At 55.6% G+C, this 27,747-nt stretch overlaps 5 protein-coding genes and 1 non-coding gene across 6 annotated transcripts; 3 read left to right on the top strand and 3 right to left on the bottom strand.

Moving 5' to 3' along the window:
• Positions 1-881: 881 nt before the first annotated feature.
• On the top strand, positions 882-3,633 carry GLRG_05899 (uncharacterized protein; the record flags this gene model as incomplete). The annotated part of the gene is made up of 3 exons (XM_008096584.1): positions 882-2,490; positions 2,539-2,813; positions 2,869-3,633. 3 exons carry the CDS (start codon positions 882-884, stop codon positions 3,631-3,633), a joined length of 2,649 nt encoding a protein of 882 aa, XP_008094775.1.
• A 2,900-nt stretch (positions 3,634-6,533) lies between these two features.
• Positions 6,534-8,348, top strand: GLRG_05898 (uncharacterized protein; the record flags this gene model as incomplete). The annotated part of the gene is made up of 1 exon (XM_008096583.1): positions 6,534-8,348. One exon carries the CDS (start codon positions 6,534-6,536, stop codon positions 8,346-8,348), a length of 1,815 nt encoding a protein of 604 aa, XP_008094774.1.
• A 2,162-nt stretch (positions 8,349-10,510) lies between these two features.
• Positions 10,511-23,675, top strand: GLRG_05897 (dynein heavy chain; the record flags this gene model as incomplete). Its single annotated transcript, XM_008096582.1, has 3 exons — positions 10,511-10,799; positions 10,863-23,173; positions 23,226-23,675. 3 exons carry the CDS (start codon positions 10,511-10,513, stop codon positions 23,673-23,675), a joined length of 13,050 nt encoding a protein of 4,349 aa, XP_008094773.1.
• A 765-nt stretch (positions 23,676-24,440) lies between these two features.
• On the bottom strand, positions 24,441-24,529 carry GLRG_13148. Its single transcript has one exon. It is a non-coding gene; the product is annotated as a tRNA-Arg (tRNA).
• Positions 24,530-25,295: 766 nt separating this feature from the next.
• On the bottom strand, positions 25,296-25,703 carry GLRG_05896 (uncharacterized protein; the record flags this gene model as incomplete). The annotated part of the gene is made up of 1 exon (XM_008096581.1): positions 25,296-25,703. One exon carries the CDS (start codon positions 25,701-25,703, stop codon positions 25,296-25,298), a length of 408 nt encoding a protein of 135 aa, XP_008094772.1.
• A 772-nt stretch (positions 25,704-26,475) lies between these two features.
• On the bottom strand, positions 26,476-27,530 carry GLRG_05895 (ATP synthase F0; the record flags this gene model as incomplete). The annotated part of the gene is made up of 4 exons (XM_008096580.1): positions 26,476-26,712; positions 26,765-27,167; positions 27,216-27,432; positions 27,500-27,530. 4 exons carry the CDS (start codon positions 27,528-27,530, stop codon positions 26,476-26,478), a joined length of 888 nt encoding a protein of 295 aa, XP_008094771.1.
• Between the last annotated feature and the right edge of the window lie 217 nt (positions 27,531-27,747).

The following is a 27,747-nucleotide window of genomic DNA, read 5'->3' as shown; positions in this document are numbered from 1 at the left end:
GAAATAATAAGTATTTTCGGACAGCAAAAGGGATGCAGCAATGTATCCCACTAACATCCGCAGCGAAACAACCATCTTTCTGGCGTGGGCTGAGTCTTGTCCGCAAAGGCTTCGTCCTCGCGCCCATGCATGCCACCGCCACGCCTGCTTGCTTACCTCACCTTACACCTTGAGGCTCAGGTGGGCTGGGCTCTCCACACCGGATGTCTCCTCTCCTCCCTCTGCTCTGACCAAAACCAACAAAGCAGCTGGCAGGCAGTCAGGCTAGGTGAGCACAGCCCGCACGCTCCCGCGCGCACTATCTGCCGGGGGGTGGAGGCCGCCCTTTCCAGCCAGTGCCGACCCGCCGTTCAAGTCCTAGGAATACCGCCGCCGAGTCCTGGATTCTAGGACGTCCCATCTCGCTACAATCATACCATCCCATAGCTAGATAAACCAGGAAGATGGGTGGCGGAATGGTCCCCATTAGGCCAACGCTTCGCTAACCGCAGCCATACTTGCAATCGTCTTTCGAATTTCGACTCCGTCCCTGGGAGCACCATGGAGTCGAAAACCTCGCTGTCGCCCTTCGGGGATGACCGTCGTTCGCTGAGCCAAAGTCATTCAGCCCTACGAGCTCTCACTTCATCCCGCCTCGGCCGAGCGCGACAACGACGTGATTCTTGCTCCACGAGTTCATCGTCCTCAACCCGCTCTTCCATCGACTCCACCGGTCCTCCATCATGCGTGTAAGTCACCCACTGCTCAAACTTTTGCCCAAACCTGGTCGCTGTAGATCTTGAGCTGAACAATGGCCCAGTACTCGCACCGTCACCCCAGACCAATGCGCAATACACAGGTTCATCGTCTGGGCCGCCGTCCAGCGCAACACGTCCCAGAAGATGACAGCCGCTGACCGTCTCGAATGTCCGCTGCTGCTCTGTCGCAAGAGGTTCCCAAGCCATGAGGCTATGTTGAGGCACTTGTATAGCTGCGATCAGCTGTCCACCGGCGAGTACTGGTGTTACGAGTGTGGGAAGGCCGAGAAGTTCACCGATGGGAAGTGCAAACGCTGCCTGGGGCATCCTGGAAAGAGGCGTAGGATCATGTCCGTCGCGAAGAACTTCTTCTCTTCGTTGGGGCAAAAGTCCAAGAACCAGGGCATGCTCGACCTCGACATGAAGAATGCATCCGACATCGCCATATTTCCACCGCCGAGCTACGATTCTTGCATTCAACCTCAGCAGGTCGAGCTATCCTCGTGCTCCGAAATCCTAGAGATCGATTCCATCGAGGTGCCTCTTCCGACGCCGACCAATATTGACCGAGGCATCATGGAAGCCGAGTCCGCAATGTCCATGGCCATGGAGCCGACGGCCTTGGAATCAGCCGTCTCTGTGATGCCTGACCTCTCATTCGACTGGCTGTTGCAGACCAACGTCGGTGCAAATGACAACAGCATCTCAGGCAAACCCGATCGGCCGTCATTGTCTCTATATACTTACGGTCTCGAGCAGCGTCGCAAACAGCATCAGCCTACGACTCGAACCAAGAACCTGTCCCCTAGCAATTCGCTTAGATCGAACGCGAGTACCGACACAACAGCGAGTTATCTCGTTTCACCTGCCTCTGCCTTCAGCGGTACCTGGACGACTGCCGAGACTGGCATCACTTCACCAGCGTCCGACAGCAGTTCTGGCGGGCTGCTCTCACGTGGTTGCTCCAATGCAAGTCGCTACTCGAACTACAGTATCCAGCCGCATGCCTTCATCTCGGAACTTCCAGCAGACGACATCATGCTCCAGCCGCTTCCCTTGACTCTCTCGGAGGACTTGGATTGCGACCAGCAGCTGTCCCTTTTGGATACGTCGATTTTGAAACCCCGTCGAAGCGAGACTAGGACCTGTGGTCCCGGAAAGACGTTTGATGCCCCGGCCACCATGGTCAGAGCAACAGATATGGCCATGCCTGCTTTTGCTGTTGATGCCAACTCTCTTGTCGGGTCAGCATGGGATACACTGAAGACTCATATCACCTCATCCCTGGAAAAGCTGCAGCACCTCTCGCGCAATCCTCTCGTGGAACAGTTACAAGGCTTATCGTCACAAGATGTAGCCAATAAGGGTATCGCTACCCTGAAGGTTCTGCTCGAGGGAATACGGCCAACAAGTAGCATCGACATGCTCTGCTTCGTCCACATCACCTACTCGCTTTCTCTCATTGTGCACGAAGACGACGCTCGCAACCGCTCGAGGCAGCTCTTTGCCCAAGCTTTCCGTTGCAGCGATTGGCTGGTGGGATGTGAGCGGGAACAGTATACCGAGGTGGCGTTGGCGATTTGGCAGCCACTGGACTTTTCGCCCAGTGAAATGAATGTAGTGTTATCGGAACGACATCAAGATGCGATTTCCAGTCCGTCAAGTCTGAAAGGAAAGGAGCGAGCCACTTCGTGGCCGAGAAAACCCTTGGAAAAGAATGTCTTACTGGAAGTAGCGTGCTTCTTCTTGGACGGTATGCCCTCCATCAAACTCGTGTGGTTTCCTCGCTGACACGGATCAGAACTTGAACGCACCGCGTTGCCGAGCAAGGACCTCGAGTCGAGCGAGGTTCTTGGCTCGATGCTGTGGACAAAGCACTCTACGCATGCCACCGACAGCTTGGTCTTGAAAGAAAGCTTGGATGCGACTTGCAGAGCGTTGCGAAGTGAGGTTCACAGAGGCTTCGCTCATGCTAAGGGCCTCAATTCAAAGATCAAGCGCATTCAGAAGCGCATCGGCAGCAGCAGTGTTCGCAGCGCAAGGAGGGTGGAGCTGGAGCTGTTGCAGGCTGGCAAGGTAGATCTCGCGAAAGGCCCATTTCCTCCTACCTTGGTATTGACATTGCCTACAGGGATGCGTAACACTACAAGAATACTTCGATAGCTACGTGCCCATGGTCAGGGAGCTGCTTGATGATGTCTACAATCAGCACGTACCGAGAGGGCTGTCACGAACGAGATACCATGTACACGGTACCGATCTGATGCAAACCATAATCTCGCGCATCTGCGAAAAGGAGGCAATTAAACACACCACGCAGGATACCACCAACGTGACTAGCGAGGCGGCTTTAGATGAGTTCATCAGGAGCACAACAACAGCACTGGACGACTCGTGGGAAAGCTTCCTCACGGTGCAGGAGGACCCGCTTGCCATGCCGACGCCTCTGACTGGCGCTCAGATGATGATGATGGACGACACAACGCTTGCCGACACTGTAACGACCTTCTGCGAAGCCGGTGAATTGCCAACGCGTCCGACTTTCCCGATGCCGCCCACGAGAAGCAAAGTTGATGTCGAATCGTTCGACGAGATGGCAAGAGCGTCTCCAAGCGGAGCGGGACAAAAGTTCGAGTTGAAGACGAGCGACAGTTGCGAGATTTGCGGATACCAGCCAAAGGGCGACCCGCAGTGGTTCAAGGGCAGCATGGCGAAGCACAAAAAACTGCAGCACTCGACGGCACCTCCCAAGATCTACCGGTGCCCGTATCCCGGCTGCACAAGCCAGTATAAGAATCGGCCGGATAACCTGAAGCAACACCAGCAGGACAAGGGTCACTTTGTAGACGGAGAGACAGGACGGAGGCCTAGCAAGCGTAAGAAGAGGGAGGAGTAAGGTAGGTGGTACCTGTCGGTTTTGCATCATACAGTACCCAGCCGTCACATACATGTAGGATGAGTAAACGGAATTGCAGTTTTTGGCGCACAAGGAGAAAGCTAAAGATACCATGTTGTACTACAGATACTTCCTAGTCGAGGCTATGGGAGTAGTTTAGATATTGAGAGTGTCAAAACAAGTCATTGTGATATGATGACTAATATTGAACTCGGACCGTGGGAACCTGACACCAAGCTGTCACTGCTTTAAAACAAGCCAGGTCGGGGTTATTGTTGCTTTTCGCGCTTTCATATGTGATGCGGCTTTGTTATGCACTTGATGACTATGACCTGCCCTGGTGAGAGTGGGCATACCGAAGTGATGCCACGGGCTCAGTCGCCATGAAAAGGATGGCGTTGTCGACAAGCTTATACCGAGTGGCTGGGTTGAAAGAGTTCCGCGGACAAGCTGGCAAGTAGTAGCTTTGGAGCATCTCAGTGAAGTCGGTGCGAGGTCAAAATACGAGGCAGGGATATGGCCTGGTTGGGTAGGAATTCGTAGGTACCTCACTACAGGCAGTAGGTAGGCAAGCCGGACCCCCACTAAAAAAGCACCACCAGCATCCAGCTCTTCTGGAGGCTGGAGCTCACTCGCGAGTGCCCAGGTGCCCAGGGGCCCAGGGGTGGGAGGGAGTGGTACGTAGGGCTGATTTGCGGGCTCCAGGGGGGAGCTGGGTGCTGTAGCAAGCCGCGGGAACCCCCCCGTAGTGTACCTAGACGCCGTGAGCGGGGGGGAGGGGATATGCTTTGGTATCGCGTGCGGCGTACCCGTGCATCTATCCGAGGAGACAGGGCGAACAGTTGAAGGCGTGAGCTCAACTTACGTCTGTGTGATTGGATTCTCAATTGCCAGAAGGATTTGCATGTTATTTCCTATACCGTTCTTCCTTTTCATTTGGGATTCTCGATCAAGGTTTTCGATATTAAAGGGGACCTAAAGAGTCGAGCGCAAAACGCAATTGGAGGGGGCGTGTTCCCGTCTCGTCCTGAAGCCCCCCCCCTCCCCGGAGGTGGTTGTACCTAGCTTAGGTTAAGGCAGGTAGGTAGGGGGAAAGGTACATCCTGCGCGCGCGCGCGCGAGAGAGAGAGAGAGAGAGAGGGTGGCACAAGCGTAGGCTACCTACCTACCTTAGGTACCTTAGGCAGGAGTGCGGATAGCAAGAGGCACGCATCTCCAGCAGCTGTCAGTGTCAATTGCCGAGCCAGCCAGCACCAGGTCGAGCCCCCGAATGACACTTTTCCCGCCTAGAGGCTAGGATGCAGGCAAACGCCAGTGGCTTGTCAACCATATGGTAAGTTTTTATTGGGATGTGCGGTATAGATATCAGGACTGCGATGATGGAGTGGCTGCAGCTTTTTGCAGACACGATGACCCCGGGCCCTCGTCCGCTCTTTCGACCGAACGCGCTGGATAATAATCCGATGTTGCGCGTGTAACCTTCACCCTCGTCGAAACACGTTGCCTATGCGGTCTATTATTGTTGCGCGTCTTCGCGTCCAACACTCGGGGGTGGCGGTTACCAAAAGTCAACAAGGAGAAAATGCCGGCACAGCCAACAAAAGGAACGCTTGGCATTAGGTGACATCACTGTTCTCTGGCCGAATCACGTGTCTGGACCCACATCGGTATCCGTATATCGTAGCCAGCTCGTATCATTGGTCCAATGGGGGGTGTCTAGTGTCTTTGGAGCCCCGACGGTCCTCAGGCCGGCCGCTCTTGACCCCCTTTCACCTGAAGTTTGAGTCTGGCCCCCCTTTTTTCCACCCCAAGAACAGTTTGGGAACGCCCAAAGAGAAAAGGCCCGCGCCACAGAAAATTTCTCCCTCCAGGCCTTTCGTCCGCCCCCTCCCCCCCCGTCCTGGTCCTCGCCCTCCCTCGCCCAAAACTTTTGGCTTTCTGGCTCAGGCTCTGACTCTGGCTCTGACACCGACTCTCTGGCCTCTTCCAGTGTTGTGTTGTCGTCCACACGGTCCTGTCCACGTCCACATCCACGTCCGCGTCCCCCTCCCCCATCCCTAAATCCGCCCAGGTCTCTTCCATGTCCGCCTTCTCTTCCTCGCACACCACCCTTCACACCTCGCATGTTTGCTCTCCCTCCCCCTTCTTTTTTGTGCACACCTCCCAGAACCCACACACACTCCACGCCTCTCCCTCCCCCCAATCCCATTATCGACACCCCCAGACCACATTCAAGGGTTCGTTTGTTGCATCCTTTTGAGCATCTCTGGGATTCGCCTCACGATAGCGGAGGCTCAACGACATCGAGGGAACGACTTCGACGTCGACGTCGACGTCCACGCTCACGTCCTGCGCTGAGCCCCTCCCGAACCGCCTCTATTCAGGGTTTTCGCGATTCTCGCCGTCGCCGCCGAGCGTTCTCGTCCTCATACGCAAACGTCCGACCTCAACACTCGTTCCCTTTTTTTTTTTTTTCTTTCTTTCCTTTTCTTCTTTCCCTTCCTCTCGTTGTCCTTCTTTGAACCCTCGACGACCCTTCCCTCGACACGATGTCGAGTCTGGGGCAGTCGGGTCCGAACAGCCATCCCGGCCTCGCCTTTCCCCAGCCCGGCATTCGACGCAGTCACGGCGGCCCAGGCTTCCCGCCTCTCCACGCGAATCCTGCCCAGCAAAAACCATCACCTGGCCCTCACAACGCGTCGCCTTATCAACAACAAGCATACACACCTCAACAGCCTCCTCAGGCCCAGTATCCCCATCATCTCTTCCAGACCCCGACGCCCGTCAATGGGAACGTCAATGGATCATCGCGTCCGCCGAGCCACGTCCCCAATGCTGCTGGCCTCGGTAGACAGAGGGGGCCTCCCCAGAGGCAGCAGATACCCCAAAACGCACCTTCAATGTTCCTCCCTCTAGGCAACCAGCAAGGCCTTGGACAGCAGCAGACCCTCGGCCAACAACAGGGTCTGGGACAGCAGCAGGCCCTCGGAGCTCAACAAAGTCTCGGCCATCAACAAGGCCTCGGCCAGCAGCAGGGCTTGGGTCAACACCAAGGCCTTGGACAGCCACAAGGTCTCGGTCATCAGCAAAGCTTGGGTCAACAGCAGAGTTTAAGTCAACAGCAGGGCCTAGGCCAGCAGCAGCAGCACCAGCACCAGCAACACCAACATCAACAGCATCAGGCGCACCAACAACATCAACAGCACCAACAGCACCAACAACACCAGCAGCAGCACCAACAGCAACAACAACAACAGCAGCAGCACCAGCAACAGCATCAACAGCAGCACCAACAACAGCAGCAGCAGCACCAACAGCAGCAGAGTCTGAACCAACAGCAGCAGAGTCTGAACCAACAGCAAACCCTCAGCCAGCAGCAGCAACAAAGTCTTGCGCAGCAGCATCAGCAGCAGACCCTGAGTCAACAACAGAAGCTGAATCAGCAGCACAGTCTTCATCAGCAACAGCAGAACTTGACCCAGCAGCAGATCAAAAATGAGCCGATTCTTTCCCACCAAGCTCAGCCCCAGGCCCAGGCCCAGGCCCAGCAAACCCTGTCTCAGCCTACACCTCCCACGGTGCAGCAACAATTGCCGCAGGCTCCCCAGGTCCAGCAAATACAGCAAGTTCCGCAACAAGTTCAGCAAGTTCAGCAGGCCCAACAAGTGCCGCAGGCTTCTCCGGTCCAGCAGCAAGTGCAACAGCCCCCGCAGCCTCGACCCGAGACGCCGGCTCAGGCCAGCGAGCACCATGGTGACAGCATGGAGGTCGAAACGCTGGCCGACGGTGACGACTCGCTCGAACCCAAAATGCTGGACGGAACCCCATTCGTCCCTCGGACACCAATGGGAGAGATGATGTCAGCTCCACCAGAGGGAGGCAGCTTTCCGACCCTGGAGGCCGTTCACAAAAGCGTTCTCGCGTACTGCACGTCAGTCGGTTACGCGATTGTCATTGGACGCTCCAAGAAGACAGTCCCTGGCCTGAAAAAGGTTCTGTTCGTATGCGACCGAGCAGGCAAGCCTCCGAGTCGTGTCAGCCCCGAATTCCGCAAGCGCAAGACATCGTCACGCAAATGCGATTGCCAGTTCGGCTTCTTCGCCATCGAACAGCGAACCCAGTGGACGATCCGATACCGACCCGATCCGCAACACCTGCAGCACAACCACGGGCCGAGCGAAAGCCCGCTCCTCCACCCGGCCGCTCGCAAGTTGGACAGCAAGATGGTCGCCGCCGTCAAGGCTCTCAAGGAGAACGGTGAGCCGACAAAGACCACACCACGGGAAAGAGCAGCCGCTGACTCTTCGACAGGGGTTAGTGTTAACGAGACGCTCGAAATACTTCAAAACGAAAACCCTCATGTTCCCCTACTCCCTCGCGACATCTACAACGCCCGGGCTGCGATCAACCGGAATCCACAAAAGGTGGCCACTGGACTGGCTGAGAACCGACCGGCGATCTACAGCAAACCACACCCCACGGCTGAAGAGCGCATCCGGGCAGACCTCCGGAAGGAGCTCGCCAAAGCCCGTGAGGAGTTTGACAAGTTCAAAGAGGACAAGCAAAAGGAGGTGGATGAGCTGAAGGAGAAGCTCAAGGAGAAGGACCAGATCATTGAGAGGTTCGAGATGTTTATCGACATCTGTAACCAGCGTGTCATGGTTCAGCGGGAAAGGCTCGGTGGCGCTGAGGGGGCTGCCAACAGCGGTAGCTAAAAAAACAAAAAAGGAGAAGAGCGGGTGGTTCAATCCAGAGGGTATCCTTGCATGGCGGGTTGGGACTGGGAATCGGGTTTGAGGATGGGCTTGTACGATGCTTTCTTTTCTGCGTCGCGGAAGCATGGCCGTTGACAGTTTGGAGAGCAAGGCAGGATGGGACCAGGTGTTCTGATTTGGTCGGAGTCATTTTTGGTCGTGTTCCTAGGTCCCGTTAGAGCTTGGGGCCACAAGGTATTTTTCGTCTCTTGGCTTTGTTTTTCTTTCTTTTTCTCTTTTCTTTCTTCTTTCTTATCCTTTCCATTCGGAAGTCTGGGATTGCATTGGGCGGGTTTTAGCAACAGCAAATATCGTGCGAACATGACTGAAAGCAAGGATTCGACTTCTGATTCCATTCCCGTTGTGTCAATTATAGTAGAGAGCACTTATATGACGAAGCCTGGACACCTTGGTCAGTCGGCCATAGGCCACGTGCCAGGCGCGTCACGGCGTCATTTGACGTCAAACGAGGCTACGAGAAGCTGCCAGGGACGGCTGAGCTTGGTCATTGCGAGGCTAGTGGGGCAGGGTGCGCGGGTTGGCGGGCAGCTGCAGCTCGGGCTACAAGGGGCCGCTGCTAATTAAGAGGCGATTTTAAGAGTGATTTCGGGGCCCTCAGATGGTGCGGGAGCGGGCGTTGGGTTGTGCGGTAAATTGAAAGTATGGCATGCTCTCTGTTTTGGTATCACCTCACTTCAACGGCCAGGTCAGGGCTCCATGGGGGGGGGGGGGGTGACACATGGGCGACGACGCACGCGGGCGGGCATGTGAAGAGCTGCTCGGCCTCGCGTTGCGAAGCTGGAATCGGAGATGAAGGTATAGAAGATGGGTACAGTATGTACCTGGAGTGATGCGCGACTGTATAGGTACTTTAAACATCACTCGACGCTAGCATGTGAGATAAGAAATGCAGACTTGTAGTCGTGTTCTGCTTGCCATGCACGAACGATTTAGGTTAGGGGAAGGAGGGGGATGATGCAGGTAGGAAAGGGAAAAGAAGAACAAAACCCTGAAAGATTAGCGGCAGCCCGATCCGTGGCGGACATGTACAGGGAAGGGGCCTTGGATGCAGCATTGCAGAGTTATGTTTTGTTGGTGCGGACAGGATGGGATGGATGGGATGGGATGGGAAGGGATGGGAAGGGATGCAGTGGACAGACGGGCGGGAACAAAGGGAGGGCATCGGGAGGAGCCCAGGGAGAGGGCGAGACCGGATAGGTACGGAGTACACTTGACAGCGTGTCTAAGCTAAGCTCCTCTTCGATTGTTCCCTCTGTTAGGTAAGCATTGCTAGCAATGCTACGTATGCATGTAGGTACCTAGGTAGTATCCGTATTGTGCTGTACAAGTCTTCATGCTTGGAGCTACCTTAGGTAGGTACCAAGTAGTTTGGTGAGACTGAGCAACGTACCTAGGTACCTAACATGCAAAGACGTGCGGCCAATCAAATTAGCCCCGCAGTCCTTGGCGGGATTGGCTTATTAGTGGCTAGCAAACCTCCTGACACATGCCCGTCGCGACAAGGATCCTGCTTGATCGCGTAAAACCAGGCGACCTCAGGGAAAGGTGGGTAGGCAATGTACGGAGTACCTTCCCGCCGTTTTCAGTGCTGGGTGTACCCCAATTACCCTCCCGTGCTTGCTGCAGAGACATGCTTAAGGCGACGTGAAAGTGGAACCGTGGACAAGTCAACTGTCTGGAAAGTCAACATTGCAGATTGTCCCGTCCCGTATCGTTTATGCTGTAGACCCTTTTTTCCACGACACATCGCGAACCTGAGCTGCGCATCAACCCGCCGCCAATAATCAGCGACACATAAACGACGACGACGAGGAGAATTATCCATTACCGTACGCGATACCCCCCAACGTTCACTCGAGGATATCCAACTCTCCTTTAGCACCTGATTGCTTGCTTTCGCTATTACTTTGTCCACTTCTTTTCGTCCCACCGCCTTCCGACTCGTTGGCTCTGCGGCCGGACAATCATCGACTCTGAGGTTTGCCCTCTGACTTGACAGACGTACTGTCACACCGCAGCTTCTGGCCTAACGTCGTGTCTATGATGATGCCGACTTCGACCTTGTAAATATCGTCTTTTTGCCTCGTCCGAAACAGCCCACCATGGAGGTGGCATCCTCTCAACTCCCGGGCGCGAACGGCGTCGTCTCGCCCATCGCCGACCCCTCCATCGATCCGAGCCGCGTCCTCGACCACATCGCCTTGGCCTGCCAGATAGCCCTCGGCGCCACCAACGAAGACCTCGAGAGCCCCGGAAGCTTGCTTCACAAGCACCGCTACTCCGATACGCTCCAGCGCTGCACCCGCTTCGCGACCGACACCCCGAACGCCTTGTACATTCAGAAGGACCTCCTGCCGGCCTCCACAATACAGAATGGAACTGACGACTTGAGTTCGTTTGACCCGCGAGGCAACGTGCTTCTCTGCAGACATACAGCTAACCACGCAAATGCAGAGTCCCCGGCCTACACATACTCACTGACCACCGAGATCTCTTCGTCCCCGACGACCGTCTCGTGCCTCGTCTTGCTCAAGCAGCGCCCCGGCCCCGTCGATCCCACGATCCCGCTCACTTCTCAGATACTTCTCACTAATCTGCCGGGCCCTGCGACTCTGAACGCCACCGCCGGCGACCAGGGCCCTTCCACTTCGCCCTTTGAGGTTTTGCACTCCTATGTTCACAACGCGCTGGCGCCCTACTTCGATGCCAATACCCGCAGCCAGATCGCCAACGGCGCCAGGGGCAGGGCCGATGTGGACTCGAAGACGGGAATCCCCGTCACCAAGAAGAGGTGGAACGACTTGGAGTTGAGCTTGCTTCACCTGCAGCAGAATGTCGAAATCCCCGAGGTCTCCTTGATGTTCCACACCATGGTGCAGAACGCGTTGGAGGAGGCCGAATCGCGGCATTCGAAACCCTCTCTCGATCTCATCCCCGGGACCGTCCTCTCCGACAGTACCTTCCTCAACAGCCTGCAGAACAACGTCAACAGCTGGATCAAGTCGATCCAGGTCATCACGAGAATGACCAGGGACCCCGCCGATAGCGCAAAGGATTTCAAGTTTACCGCCAGTCAGGAAGTCAACTTTTGGCTTTCGATGGAGTCCGCCTTGGAGGGAATCGAGGGACAGCTCCGCAGCGAGGGCGTTCTCTTGACGTTGGAGATCCTCAAGCACGCCAAACGTTTCCAGGCGACTGTGAGTTTCACCGCTGACACGGGCTTGAAGGAGGCCATGGACAAGGTCCAGAAGTACAACCAGCTTATGCGGGACTTCCCCCTTGACGAGCTGCTCTCTGCAACATCCATGTCCAAGGTGAAGGATGCCACCATACAAATCTTTGGCCATCTGAACAGGAAACTGAGGATCTGCCCGTATCCCATCCGGAGAGCTCTGCCGCTGGTGGAGGCCATCTCCGGAGACTTGGACGAGGTGCTGCATCGACTTTTGCCTGGAACAGAACTCGTGAACCTCGACTACAACGAGTTCAAGGCTATCATGAAGGCCAGCGAGGACATTTTTACAACCTGGGACGAAAGCATCAAGGAGTTCACCAACGTTGCCCGTGAGGTCACGCGCCGGAGGAACGAAAAGTTCATCCCCATCAAGGTCAACCCCAAGCACGCCGAGCTTCAAGGTCGCCTCAAGTACGTCAGCACGTTCCGTGACAACCACGAGCAGCTCCAACGCACCATCGTCAACGTGCTCGGTCCCAAGGCTACTGTGAGCGGCCTGACCGAGACCACGAACACCAACGGCGTCGTTGTCGTCGAAGAGATGGGCGACGTTGATGCAGTCGAGGAAGTCAAGCAGGCGTGGGAGGCGCTGAAGAATGTCGACCTCCTGGATGTCTCCGCCGAAGGCACAGAACGATGGGCCAAGGCCGAGAACGTGTACAATGAGCGGACTTCTCGAGTGGAGAACTCCATCATCGCGCGCTTGCGTGACCGTCTGGCCACGGCCAAGAACGCCAACGAGATGTTCCGGGTCTTCTCCAAATTCAACGCCCTGTTCGTGCGCCCCAAGATTCGTGGGGCTATTGCCGAGTACCAGAACCAGCTGATGGAGCACGTCAAACAAGCCATCCATGGTCTCCACGAGCGCTTCAAGCAGCAATACGGCCACTCCGAGGCTCATGCCATGGCCCAGCTGCGCGACCTGCCGCCTGTTTCCGGTGCCATCATTTGGGCCCGCCAGATCGAGCATCAACTCGACAACTACATGAAGAAGGTCGAGGACGTGCTGGGTTCCGAGTGGGCCATTCATGCCGAAGGCCAAAAGCTCCAGAGCGAGAGCAATCTGTTCAGGAAGAAGCTGGACACGCAGACAATCTACAAGGCCTGGCTCGACGATGTCCAACGCCGGCAGATCTCCATCTCTGGCTTCTTGTTTGACATCCGACGCATGCGATCGACGGGCGGCAACTACGAGCTTCTGGTCAACTTTGACCCCCAGGTCATTACTCTGTTCAAGGAGACGCGGAATCTCATGTGGCAGAACTACGCCGTTCCTCACTCGATCAACAACGTGTCCAAGGACGCCAAGCGTGTCTACCCTTTCGCGGTCAGTCTCATGGAGAGTGTCCGCACCTTCTCGCAGACGATGCGACAAATCTCTGAGATGGGCGAAGAGGCCGTTCTTGTTTATGGCTACAGAAACGACGTCTACGCCCTCGTCTCTAGAGGTGTTCCCCTCAGGTGGGAATCGTTCGTCAACTCGCATGAAATCTTCTTCTCCACCAAGAACAACGCGACCCTGCCAAACGTATCCGAGTTTGGCCTTTCGAAGCCTTCGGAGAGCAAGCACAGCCTCTTCATCCGCGAGTTCGCCGCAGCTGTATCCCTGCTCCAGGCCAAGACTGCTTCTCTAGCGTCCATCCACGCGACCGTCGAGAAGGCGCTTGCGGAGCTCAACACTTGCCCCTACGAAGCCAGTGCTTTCACCTCGCGCTTGGAGACTATCCAGACAGCCGTCGACCAGCTCAACTTGGAGCAGTATGTCAACCTGCCCTACTGGGTTGAGAACATGAACCAGAAGCTCAAGGAGGTGCTCTTGGCTCGGCTCCAAGACGCCATTCTGGCTTGGATCCAAGCTTTCGAGGACGATTACCTTGACGACGGTCGCCGCAAGCAAGTTGCGGAGAACGGCGAGGAGCCCGTACAAGAGGGGCCGGTGATCAAGCGCTTGATCCATGAACTGTCCATGAGGAACCAGGTGATTTACTTGGAACCTCCTCTGGAGTATGCGCGCTCGAGCTGGTTTGTTCAGCTGCACGAATGGCTGGGCATTGTCTGCAACCTCAAGAAGATCAAGGCCACGCGCTACCAAATGACCTTGACAACCACAACTCTGGATGAGCCCCACTTTGACGACCTCCCGAGCGACTGTACCGATTTGCTCAGCCGCGTGTACGTGTCTGTCGAGAACAAGCTCCGCGAAATCGGCACCTATGTCGACAAGTGGCTGCAGTTCCAGTCCCTCTGGGATCTCCAGTCGGAGCAGGTGTATGAGGCTCTCGGCGACCAGCTTGCGAGATGGCTTCAGCTGCTTCAAGAAATCCGTAAGACTCGTCAGACCTTTGACACCCAAGAAGTCAGTCGGCAGTTCGGCCACATCACCATCGATTACGACCAGGTACAGACCAAGGTCAACGCCAAGTACGATCAATGGCAACACGAGATCTTGATGAAATTCGCTAGCAGACTCGGCAACCGCATGCGTGAGGTACACGCCGAGATTGAGAAGGCCCGTCGAGACCTCGAAAGCCAGGGCCTGGACGCTTCTTCAACCGCCCAGGCTGTCCAGTTCATCACCGTCGTGCAGGCTTGCAGGCGCAACGTGAAGCTCTGGGCACCTGAGATTGACATGTTCAGACAGGGACAGTCCACCCTTGTGCGCCAGCGTTATCAGTTCCCCAGTGACTGGCTCCACATCGAGCAGATTGACAGCTCATGGGAGTCCCTGACCGAGATCTTGGAGAAAAAGTCCAAGATTGTGCAGGATCAAACCGATGCGCTGAAGTCCAAGATCATCGCCGAAGACAAGATTGTCAATGATCGGATTGCCGAAGTTGCCGTGCAGTGGAACGACGAGAAGCCCGTTTCCGGTACCACCCAGCCCGATGTGGCGTCCGCCACTCTGGCCTCCTTCGAGGCTAGGATCTCCAAGCTGCAATCCGACTTCGAGATGGTTGCCAGGGCCAAAGAAGCGCTCGACATTCCTACTTCTGCAGACACCTCTCTAGCCACGATTTTGGAAGAAGTTCAGGATTTCCAGTCCGTCTGGTCCAACCTGTCCACCATCTGGGCCAGTCTTAACGAGACAAGGGAGGTCCTGTGGACTGCCGTCCAGCCCAGAAAGATTCGGTCCAAGATCGACGACCTCATCAAGAGCACCAAGGAAATGCCCAGCCGCATGCGACAATACGCTGCGTTTGAGCATGTCCAGACCATCCTCCGCGGACTGTTGAAGGTCAACTCTATTCTCTCAGACCTCAAGTCTGAGGCGATCCGTGACCGCCACTGGACCAAGATCTACAAGCAGATCAAGCCTGGCAAGCGATACTCGCCAGTTTCAATGACCCTCGGTGATGTCTGGGACCTCAACCTCGTTGCCACAGAGGTCATTGTCAGGGACATAATTGCCCAGGCTCAGGGCGAGATGGCCCTTGAGGAGTTTCTCAAGCAGGTTCGCGAGACGTGGTCCACTTACGGACTGGAGCTCGTCAACTACCAGAACAAGTGCCGTCTCATTCGTGGCTGGGATGATCTGTTTGCAAAGTGCAGCGAAAACTTGAACTCGCTGCAGGCAATGAAGCACTCGCCCTACTACAAGGAGTTCGAGGAAGAAGCGTCTTCATGGGAGGACAAGCTCAACAGGGTTCACGTTCTCTTTGATGTCTGGATTGATGTTCAACGCCAATGGGTCTACCTTGAGGGTGTTTTTACCGGCAATGCCGACATCAAGCACTTGCTACCCGTTGAGTCCTCGAGATTCCAGAACATCAACAGCGAATTCTCCGCTGTCATGAAGAAGGTCTACAAGCAGCCCTACGTCCTCGACGTCCTCACAATCCCCAACGTCCAGAAGTCTCTTGAGAGACTGGCTGAGCTTCTCAACAAGATCCAGAAGGCTCTGGGCGAATATCTCGAGAAGGAACGTGTCTCTTTCCCTAGATTCTACTTCGTTGGTGACGAGGACCTCCTTGAAATGATCGGTAACAGCAACGACACCCTACGCATCGCGAAGCACTTCAAGAAGATGTTTGCTGGCCTCTCTGGACTCGTCATGGACGACGAGACGATCATTTCTGGCTTCACCTCCAAGGAGGGCGAGGCCGTGCGTCTCAAAAAGGAGATCTCACTTGCCAAGACACCAAAGATCAACGACTGGCTCGCCCTGTTGGAGAATGGCATGAAGAACACCCTGGCTGAGCTTCTTGCGGAGGCTGTCGATCAGTACACTCCCATCTTCGAGTCCGAGAAGATCGACAAGGAGGCTATGGATTCGTTCATGGAAGCCTTCCCCAGCCAAATCGTTGTCCTTGCGACTCAAGTTGTTTGGACGACAGCCGTTGAGAGGTCTCTTGCTGATGGCGGCAAGACGCTGCAGTCGCTCTACGACCGTGAGGTCCAAGTGCTCCGCCTTCTTGCCGACACCGTCTTGGGCGATCTTGAAATCATCCTGCGCAAGAAGTGTGAGCAGCTCATTACCGAATGCGTTCATCAGCGAGATGCCATCGAGAAACTTATCAGTCTCAACGCTACCACGCCGACTCACTACTGGTGGCTGCTCCAGATGCGTTATCATTACAACCCCGAGGGTGACTTCCCTCAGCGCCTGCAGGTCAAGATGGCAAATGCCACGCTCGCCTATGGTTTTGAGTATCTCGGAGTTCCCGACCGCCTGGTCAGAACACCCCTTACGGACCGATGTTTCCTCACCCTCACCCAGGCTCTCCAGCAACGGCTCGGTGGATCTCCTTACGGTCCTGCCGGAACGGGTAAGACGGAGTCTGTCAAGGCTCTCGGCCTTCAGCTCGGTCGCTTCACTCTGGTCTTCTGCTGCGACGACACCTTCGACTTCCAGGCCATGGGTCGCATCTTCCTCGGTATTTGCCAGGTCGGTGCTTGGGGATGTTTCGATGAGTTTAACCGTCTCGAGGAGAGAATCTTGTCAGCTGTCTCGCAGCAAATTCAAAACATTCAGCTCGGCTTAAAACAAGGAGCCGAAGACGAGAAGGCCCAGACCGAGCTCGTCGGGCGACAACTCCGCGTCAATGCGAACACGGGTATCTTCATCACCATGAACCCTGGCTACGCCGGCCGATCCAACCTCCCCGACAACTTGAAGAAGCTGTTCCGCAGTGTCGCCATGTCCAAGCCCGACAAGGAGCTCATCGCCGAAGTCATGCTCTACTCCCAGGGATTCAATCAGGCCAAAGAGCTGTCCAAGCATACCGTCCCGTTCTTTGACCAGTGTGCGGCGAGATTGTCCAAGCAGGCCCACTACGACTTTGGTCTTCGTGCGCTGAAGAGCGTTCTTGTCAGTTCTGGAGGCCTGAAGCGCGCGAGACTCCTCGAGAGTGGCGGTAGTCTCGGGGCTGAAGAGGTTGTCGAGCCTGAGATTATCGTCCAGAGCATCCGGGAAACCATTGCTCCCAAGCTGATCAAGAGCGATGTCGAGATCCTCACCGAGGTCGAGGAGGCCTGCTTCCCGGGCGTCAAGTACGTCCCCGCGAACCTGCAAAAGCTTGAGGAGGCTATCAGGACCCTCGCAGACGAGAGACAGCTGGTCGTCAACGACACGTGGATGACCAAGGTTCTTCAGCTGTACCAGATTCAGAAGATCCACCACGGTGTGATGATGGTCGGCAACTCTGGCACGGGTAAATCCGCTGCCTGGACCCTTTTGCTCGATGCCCTCCAGAAGGTCGAGGGTGTCGAGGGCGTGCAGCACGTCATTGACTCCAAGGTCATGTCCAAGGAGGCGCTGTACGGAAACCTCGACTCCACTACACGTGAGTGGACGGATGGTCTCTTTACCAGCATCCTGCGAAAGATTGTCGACAACCTTAGAGGCGAGGATTCTAAGCGCCACTGGATCGTTTTCGATGGTGACGTCGACCCCGAATGGGTTGAAAACTTGAACAGTGTGTTGGACGACAACAAACTTCTCACCTTGCCCAATGGTGAGCGTCTCAACTTGCCTGCAAACGTCCGCATCATGTTCGAGGTCGAAACGTTGAAGTACGCCACCCTCGCCACGGTCAGTCGTTGCGGCATGGTCTGGTTCAGCGAAGATACCGTCACGCCAACCATGATGCTCGAGCACTACCTGGGCACGCTCCGCTCTAAGCCTTTCGAGGACCTTGACGAAGACAGCGTAGCCGCTGGGCAAAGCCCCGCGAAGGCTCTGGCCGTCCAATCCCAGGTCGCCGACCTCCTCGGTGCTTTTCTTTCCGGGGAGGATTTCCTCATGGCCACTCTCAAGGAGGCCGAGGGCTACAACCACATCATGGACTTCACTGTCGCGCGCGTGCTTAACACCCTGTTCTCTCTCCTGAACAAGGCAGTCCGCGATATGATTGAGTACAATGCCCAGCACTCGGATTTCCCCTTGGACCCCGAGCAGGTTGAAGCCTTCATCGCGAAGAAGCTTCTCCTTGCGCTGGTATGGGCCCTCACGGGCGACTGTCCTCTGAACGACCGCAAGACCTTCGGAGATGCTGTTTGCGGCCTTGCCAGCTTTGGAAACCCACCTCTCGACGGCAGCAGCTCACTCATCGACTTCGACGTCACTCTCCCCATGGCCGAGTGGGCGCCGTGGCAGAACCAGGTACCGACCATCGAGGTCAACACTCACTCCGTCACCCAGACCGATGTGGTCATTCCCACGCTGGATACTGTGCGTCACGAGGATGTACTGTACTCTTGGTTGGCCGAGCACAAGCCGCTGCTTCTCTGCGGTCCTCCCGGTTCGGGTAAGACGATGACGCTGTTCAGCGCTCTTCGCAAGCTTCCCAACATGGAGGTTGTCGGCCTCAACTTCTCCAGCGCGACGACGCCCGATCTCCTGATCAAGACCTTTGAGCAGTATTGCGAGTACAAGAAGACTTTGAACGGAGTCATGCTCTCGCCGACCCAGATTGGTAGATGGCTGGTTATCTTCTGCGACGAAATCAACTTGCCCGCCCCCGACAAATACGGAACGCAGAGAGCCATCTCCTTCCTTCGTCAACTCGTCGAGCACAATGGATTCTGGAGGACCTCGGACAAGTCTTGGGTTACTCTCGACCGTATCCAGTTCGTCGGTGCTTGCAACCCGCCCACCGATGCAGGCCGTACGCCCCTCGGTGCTAGGTTCCTCCGCCATGCTCCTCTCATTATGGTCGACTACCCCGGTGAGCTCTCCTTGCTCCAGATCTACGGCACCTTCAACTCTGCTGTTCTCAAGATAATTCCGTCACTCCGTGGCTACTCCGAGCCACTTACGCAGGCGATGGTGAAGCTCTATCTCGAGTCTCAACAGCGCTTCACGCCCAAGATCCAGCCCCATTACGTGTACAGTCCTCGTGAACTTACCCGTTGGGTACGAGGTATCTACGAGGCCATCAGGCCTCTGGAGACACTATCAATCGAGGGGCTTGTCCGTATCTGGGCACACGAAGCGCTGCGTCTCTTTCAAGATCGTCTTGTGGCTGAGGAAGAGCGCCAGTGGACCGAGGATGCCGTCCGACGGATCGCCCTCGAGCTCTTCCCTACCATTGACGATCAGAAAGCTCTCGGTGGCCCTATCCTCTTTTCCAACTGGCTTTCAAAGAACTACGTCCCTGTCGACCGCGAGCAGCTCCGAGACTTCGTTAAGGCTAGGCTCAAGACCTTTTGCGAGGAAGAGGTTGACGTGCCCCTCATTCTCTTCAACGATGTTCTCGAACATGTTCTCCGTATCGATCGTGTCTTCAGACAGCCTCAGGGCCATCTTATCCTCATTGGTGTTAGTGGCAGTGGAAAGACTACGCTTTCGCGCTTTGTGGCCTGGATGAACGGTCTCAAGGTGTTCCAGATCAAGGTGCACGGCAAGTACTCTGGCGAAGACTTCGACGACGATCTTCGAGACGTTCTCCGACGCTGTGGTTGCAAGGGCGAGAAGATTTGCTTCATCATGGACGAAGCTAACGTTCTCGACTCCGGTTTCCTCGAAAGAATGAACACTCTGCTCGCCAACGCCGAGGTCCCTGGCCTTTTTGAAGGAGACGAATTCGCTGCCCTCATGACAGCTTGCAAGGAAGGGGCCCAGCGACAGAACCTACACCTGGACTCGCCCGAAGAGCTCTACAAGTGGTTTACCCAACAGATTGTCAAGAACCTGCACGTTGTGTTCACCATGAACCCGCCGGAGGGCGGTCTTGGATCCAAGGCCGCGACCAGTCCCGCCTTGTTTAACCGTTGCGTGCTCAACTGGTTCGGCGACTGGTCCGACCAGGCCCTCTTCCAGGTCGGCCACGAGCTCACGCACTCTATGGATCTCGACCGGCCCAACTTCCAGGCGCCCGATTCAATTCCAGTGGCGTACCGCGGCCTCAGCCTGCCTCCCTCGCACCGCGAGACTATTGTCAACTCCATGGTCTACATTCACTACTCCCTCCAGAGATTCAACTCCAAGCTTTTCAAACAACAGGGCAAGGTTACGTTCCTTACCCCCCGGCACTTCTTGGATTTCGTCGCGCAGTATGTCAAGCTTTACAACGAGAAGCGCGAAGATCTGGAAGAGCAGCAGCGTCATCTCAACGTTGGTCTCGAGAAGCTTAGAGACACGGTCGACAAGGTTCGCGACCTGAGGGTCAGCCTTGCCGAGAAGAAGTCTCAGCTCGAGAGAAAGGATGCCGAGGCGAACGAGAAGTTGCAGCGCATGATAGCAGACCAGAGAGAGGCAGAACAGAGGAAGAACACATCCCTGGAGATCCAGGTTGCATTGGAGAAGCAAGAAGCCGAAGTGGCCTCGAGAAGAAAGGTCGTGTTGGAGGACCTCGCCAAGGCTGAGCCCGCTGTCGAAGAGGCCAAGGCCAGTGTTAGCAACATCAAGCGGCAGCACCTTACCGAAGTACGATCCATGGGTAACCCTCCTCAGGGCGTCAGACTAGCCCTTGAGTCTGTCTGCGCTCTGCTCGGTCACAAGGTCAACGACTGGAGGATGATCCAAGGTATTATTCGCCGCGACGATTTCATTGCCAGCATCGTAAACTTCGACAACGAACGGCAGATGACCAAGTCTCTGCGCGTCAAGATGCGCAACGAATTCTTGTCAAACCCCGAGTTCACCTTCGACAAGGTCAACCGTGCCAGTAAGGCCTGTGGTCCTCTAGTGCAATGGGTCGAGGCGCAGGTCTCATACTCGGAGATTCTGGACAGGGTCGGCCCTCTCAGAGACGAAGTCGACGCGCTCGAGGAACAGGCCCTGCAAACCAAGGCAGAGGCCAAGGCGGTCGAGAATACCATCAACACCCTCGAATCCAGTATCGCCCAGTACAAGACGGAGTACGCTGCGCTTATCAGCGAGACCCAGGCCATCAAGTCTGAGATGTCCAAGGTTCAGTTCAAGGTCGACAGAAGTGTCAAGCTACTCGACAGTCTGTCGTCCGAGAGAGTCCGTTGGGAGGAGGGCAGTAAGTCCTTCGAGACGCAAATCAGCACCCTCGTCGGCGACGTGCTTGTCGCCGCCGCCTTTCTGGCGTACAGCGGCCTGTATGACCAGACCTTCCGCAAGTCGATGATGGATGACTGGCTGCATCAGCTGCAGCTCTCCGGCATCCTGTTCAAGCCTCACAACCCTGTCACCGAATACCTTTCGACGGCTGATGAGCGCCTCAGTTGGCAGGAGAACAGCTTGCCGGTTGACGACCTGTGCACAGAGAACGCCATCATCCTCAAGCGGTTCAACCGTTACCCTCTCATCATTGATCCTTCCGGTAGAGTCACGGAGTTCTTGCAGAAGGAAAGCAAAGAACGCCGCTTGACAGTCACCAGTTTCTTGGACGATTCGTTCACCAAGCAATTGGAGAGTTCCTTGCGCTTCGGTAACCCCATCCTCATCCAGGACGCCGAGTACCTCGACCCCATCCTCAACCATGTCCTCAACAAGGAATACCAGAAGACAGGTGGACGTGTCCTTATCCAGCTCGGCAAGCAGCAGATCGACTTCTCGCCGTCGTTCAAGATCTACTTATCGACCCGCGACCCGTCGGCTACGTTCGCTCCCGATATCTGCTCTCGAACCACATTTGTCAACTTCACGGTCACGCAGAGCAGTCTCCAGACCCAGTCCCTTAACGAAGTGCTCAAGTCTGAGAGACCCGATGTTGACGAGCGGCGATCCAACCTCATCAAGCTTCAGGGAGAGTTCAAGGTTCACCTGCGACAGTTGGAGAAGCGCCTTTTGCAAGCTCTCAACGAGTCTCGCGGAAACATTCTCGACGACGACAACGTCATTGAAACCCTGGAGACCCTCAAGACGGAGGCGGCCGAGATCTCGGACAAGATGAACAATACCGAAGGCGTCATGGCAGAGGTCGAGGAGATCACCCAGCAGTACAGCATCATTGCCCGCTCCTGCAGTACTGTCTTTGCGGTGCTGGAACAGCTTCACTACCTTAACCACTTCTACCAGTTCTCGCTCCAGTACTTCCTCGGCATTTTCCACTCGGTTCTCCACGGCAACAAGAACCTCGCCAACGAGACGAACCACAACATCCGTCGCGACGTTATTGTCAAGGACCTGTTCGTTACAACTTTCAAGCGGACTGCGCTGGGCCTGCTTCAGAAGGACCGGATCACGCTGGCCATGCTGCTTGCCCAGGCTTCGCCCTACAAGATGGACAAGACACTTATCGACATCATCCTCGACGACCGCGTAGAAGGCAGAGACCTCTCCACCGACAAGGATGCCAAGGACGAGGCGTTCACCCGTGCCGGCCGCATGAACGTGCTCAAGGAGAAGCTTGACAAGGTGTCGTCCGCCGACTGGGACAGGTTCTTGACGGAGGAGCTCGCAGAGAACTTTGTCCCCCAGATCTGGGAGGACAACACGGAGGCTTTCGACCAGGCTCTGCAGTCCCTGCTTCTCGTGAAGCTGTTCCGCCTCGACCGATTCGTCCCGGCTGCCGAGCGCTTTGTTACTCTTGTCTTCGGCTCCGACACCTTTGACGTCGTTGAGGACCTTAAGGAGACCGTCAGCCAGGTGCCCGCTACCAGGCCGATTTCCTTAGTCTCCAGCCCTGGTTTCGACGCCAGCTACAAGGTGGACAACCTCGTCGAGAGGATGCGCATCAAGTGCACCAACATTGCCATGGGATCCAACGAGGGTCTCGCAAGTGCCGACAAGGCTATCAGCAACGCTGCGCAATTGGGCAACTGGGTCTTGGTCAAGAACGTTCATCTCGCTCCTACCTGGCTGCAGAGTCTCGAGAAGCGCATGGAATCGCTCAACCCCCACTCGGACTTCCGACTGTTCCTGTCGATGGAGTCGAGCCCCAAGATTCCTGTCAACCTGCTCCGTGCCTCGAGAGTACTCATGTACGAACAGCCCGCAGGTGTGCGCGCCAACATGAAGGACTCAATGACCTCCCTGTCGACGAGAGCCACCAAGGCACCTGTCGAGCGTGCGAGGCTGTACCTGCTGCTCGCGTTCTTGCACGCCGTCGTCCAAGAGCGCCTGCGATACGCCCCCAGCTTGGGTTGGAAGGGCTTCTGGGAGTTCAACGACAGTGATGTAAGTTTCCCCTTGGTACGATGTAGTTGAACGTGTACTGACATGCTCCTAGTACGAATGCTCGGCATTCATCATTGACACTTGGATCGAAAACGCGGCCGGTAGCCGCACGAACATTGCTCCCCAGAGTATCCCCTGGGAAATGATCCGCTACCTCGTGACTGAAACCTACGGCGGCAAGATCGACAACGAGGGCGACTTTAAGCAGCTCAACCAGCTGGTGCACTCGTTCCTGACACCTTCGGCCTACGATGTGGGCCACAAACTCGTCGAGGGCTCAGAGAACCAAGAGAGCAGCCTCGTCGTGCCATCGGGCACCTCCATGCAGGATTTCATGGCGTGGATCCGCAAGCTACCGGAGCGCGAGCCGCCCACGTATCTTGGCCTGCCCGCCAACGCCGAGAAGCTGCTCCTCGTTGGTCTCGGACGTAGCCTCATAAGTAACCTGAAGAAGGTGACGGAGCTGTTGGAGGAGGGTGAACAGCTCATGGTCGAAGCCTAGTGAGCTTTGCAGTAGGATGGGGAGTGGTTTGAGGGGTTAGAATAAAGAGATGCATGATCTTAAGACCGCGCCTGAGGAGGGAACTGTTTCACCCCCCTCCGTTTGTTAGAGGCTGCGCGTGCGTTGCGCCACCTTGTGTTTTTCGCTTTCGTCTGGACTGTGTGGGCGACATCGCCAATGGGTAGAACGGACTGCGTCGTCTTTTATACACTACTTACACACTGATACCCTAAATTTCTAGATTGGTACCCTGGTAGCTTGTTCTGGGTTTGCTTGCTGTACGAGGCGTGCTTCCATGAGTGACACGATGCTGCGCGAATGGCGGGAAGCTTACACACCGAAAGGCGGACAGCAACATGGCGACCGCGATAACATGTCACAAGCCAGCTTGCTTATGGGGTGGTCTGGAAGGTATGCATTGCGATGCCGCGTTACGATCGTCCTGAAGGGAACGAATAGCAAGCAAAAGCCAATGAAACACCGGCGATGGACAAAAAGAAAGCCAGGGAAAAGCATTCTATCCAGCTGCGTCAACACCATTCGTTCATGAGGAGCAGAAAATTAACAGGTGGTCACAGGCTGGTTGCGCTCTTGTAGCTCGAAAGGACGATGTTTCCATCCAGTGACTGCATACAACTTGAGCGCACCAAAATATTGGGGGGAGTGATGGACACTGCAAACAAAATCGGGAAATAAGGCTGAAAAGGGAGAGTGTGTGAAAATGGAAAAAAAGAGAGACTCATGGAACATTTTTCATGTTCTCGACGACCAACCTGGGACTCGAACCCAGAATCTTCGGATGAGTTTGTATTCCTCATAGGAATCCGACGCCTTAGCCATTAGGCCAGCCGGCCATATGGATCTAATTGCTTTTGTTGGGGGTCTCGGGTGGAAGTTGGGCCTAAGTTTGGTGTGTGTGCGTGCGCGGTGGGGAGGGGGAGAGGGTGGGGCCCACCCTTGGGTTGGAACTCTTCTTCCGCCGCGTGGCCGCAGTCTCGGGTGCGGATTTCTTGGAAACGCAGAGGCCTCCGAGAACGTGGGTGCGTGGAGCGCCGGTTCCCGTTATGACGGAGGGGTCTTTCCGGCGGTTGGTCAATGAGATATAGTGCGGGAGATCGGGATGCGTCCGGCATACTCGAGGGTGGCTGAACAGATGTGGATCAAGCAAACCAAGAGGAAGTTTGTGTCGGGGACATTGGAATATCGATGGGGTGTACAGCGAGGTGACTTTCTGCGCAAACGGATCCCCTTGTGATAGAGGGCTAATAGCATCCCGAATGAGCCAGCCCCAGGCTCTATTTCATCTGTATGCACCGAAAGCCGTTCATGCCCCAGGCATGCGCCTGGAAGCCTGAGATGGCATTGCTATGCAGGCGTGAGGGGCGGCTCTTGTGACTTATTGGGATGCATTCGGGTTGCGCTAGATCATATCCCTGCTTTAGTACTCCGTAGACGAGACGACTCTGTCCCAGTGCTACCAGAGAGCATCATGATGCCCATCAAGGGCGGGCCCGCGGTCCAGAGAACCCAGCAAAGTCTTGCCCAAGTAAACTCACCCTCGGTGCCTTTGCCTCCCCACCCGCCCTCGCCAAAGCTCGTCACCCAGACCTGATCAGGCTGCTAGTCCACCCCCTCGTCCTCGTCCCCGGGAGCTCGTTTGCCATCTCTCGTCTCCGGCTCGAACCCGAGACAGACGGCCGTGGCGTAGTCCCCGTCGTGGCTGATCGAGACCATGGCCGTCTGCCCCGGCTCGCCCTCCCGCTCGCCCCGGATGATGGCCACGGGCGGCCCGCTGCCGTTGGGGTTCGCCTTCCCTTCTACGAGCGCCCGCCTGACGATGGTGATGTCGTGGAAGGAGAGCCTTCTGAAAGGATGCGCCTTGAACGTGGCTTCTTTCGCGGCGAACCTGGCTTCTTTGTCAGTCTCGTTATTACAAGTGCGAGTGAGCGTAGGCGGGCCCGTAATGGAATATTGACGGCGGGTAGCAAAGCTGATAATGATAGTGGTGGTGGCAGTGTATATGTACATGTGCGAGCTTACCTCCCAGCTACAAAGGTTGCCCGTTTCCACAACAATGGGTTGTGCTTCTTTAATGCTTGAAAATCCCCGTCTTGGCTGGACTCCAGTTTGATCGTCGATGCCTGACCTGACGAAGGGCAGGCAGGAATTAAGGTGCGCTCATCCTTGGTGAAGACGCGCTGGAGGAACCTCGCGCCTCGGTCACTAGCCAAAAGTCGGTATACACGTGAGACTTGACATATGTCGGTCCCGATATTCAGGGGAAAAGGAAATGGTCTCGGTGACACCATGAGTCCATGAATAAGCAGTCGGCGCGATTGCACGATTCAGAGGACAAGATGCTCAGAGGCAAACGGTAGGTAATTGATAGATTCACTACCAAGGTGTTCGAGAGAAATAACGATTACCTACTAAGACTAGTAATGTATGCCGATAAGCATGGTCAAAGCGATAACGATACCGATAAGACTGCCGATACGTCATCTTTCAACGTTTGCATCGCTCAATCAGAATCACAACACGGGGGTAATTACCGTACTCTGCGGATGCGTAACCATAAATAATGCTATGTACATACCACACCATACAATTTCGTCGTCGTAGCAATCTCTCGGTACCACTACTATTTTGAAGCCCGCAATTCTGCCACACGGCTTCTCGGCCATAATCTCCACTCCACCACCTACATCTGTTCTTAGCTCGAAGGGTGCCTCAATCATCACAAAGTCCACTTCATTTCCACATGTTTCGCGTTATGCTTTTGGTGAAAAACTGGACGACTTTACTGGTCGTTGGAGAGAAGAGGAGCGCGCTCCTGGTCGGCAGGGGCCGAAGAGCGGCTCCTCCAGGGGTAGTCCTTGCCGCTCGCAGCCGGGTAGGCAACGACGATCGTCGAGACGAACAGGACAGCCATGATGGTAAAGGCAAAGATCCACTGGAAAGCAATGAATTGACGGTGGAATTGAGCAACACCAATGGCGGCAGCCAGAACGCTGAGAGAGAAGCCAATGGTGTAGTCCTGGGGGTTCAGGTCAGCAGATGAACGAGCAATACGGGATCACCCATCATACCTTGTAGGCGACGATGAAGAAGCCACCGTAGACGAGGATAGACCAGATGAATATGTTGCCAAAGATGCGGGCAACCAGGCTGTGGGGGTGAGGGACCATGATGGCACCGTTCCAGTAGATAGCCACAAATGTCCACGCCAGAGGAGCAGAAACGACCGGCCAGTGAATGAAGCGCGGGTACGTGTTGTGACGGAAGTACAACGACGACAGGTTGGCGAAGTTGATCAGCAGAATGATCTCGGCCCAGACAAAGTGGGAGCGGACGAAGAGCATGACAAAGGCGAAGTGCAGAAGGTTGTTCAAGATAAAGTGGGATCCAACGCTTGCTGCAGCATTGACATAGTCGCTATTGCTCGAAAAAAGGTGGGCGACATAGCCAATTTGCAAGATGAATAGGACAATCCTGAACGCTGTTAGACCCGAGTATAGCCCAGGGGCTGTTCAGGCTCACCAGTAGATGTCAACGATGACCGAGTTCAGTGTGAAGGCGGTGGGGTACAGGTAGTTCTGGTCCCAGATTCTCCTGCGAATCGTGAAGCCATCGCGGGGCTCGTTGACGGTGTAGTAGAGGGTGACGATGAGGGCCAAGAGCCAACTCAGAATGGTCAGGACCTTGTATGTCGTGATGGTCCTGGCGCCATGAGACTCCCTCTTGGAGAAGGGGTTCACTGGGTTCGACAGAGGGTTAGTCTCGAAAGGCAAGAGAGCATTTGACAGGCAACTGGGAGAACTTACGGGCGTGGATGCGCTCTGTTGCGGTGGCCATGTTGAACGACGGGTTGCCAAACTCTTGTGTGTTCGTCTTGGGTATATCTCAATCAGCAAACGGGTTTTATTGGTGTTTGTACACGACGACGTTGCAGGAGGGCGGTAGCTTGGAAGTGGAAGAAGGGCTTGAGTTGGGGGAGGGCCACAATTGGCACTTAAGAAGGGCAGGAACGGGAAACTTGAAAAGGTGGGTGGGTGGTAGGTGGGACGTTAAA

This window comes from Colletotrichum graminicola, assembly GCF_000149035.1.
Source record: "Colletotrichum graminicola M1.001 genomic scaffold supercont1.21, whole genome shotgun sequence".
Taxonomy (NCBI): Eukaryota; Fungi; Ascomycota; class Sordariomycetes; order Glomerellales; family Glomerellaceae; genus Colletotrichum; species Colletotrichum graminicola.
Note: the sequence above shows the minus strand (reverse complement) of the source record. Positions and strands in the feature narration are given on the sequence as shown.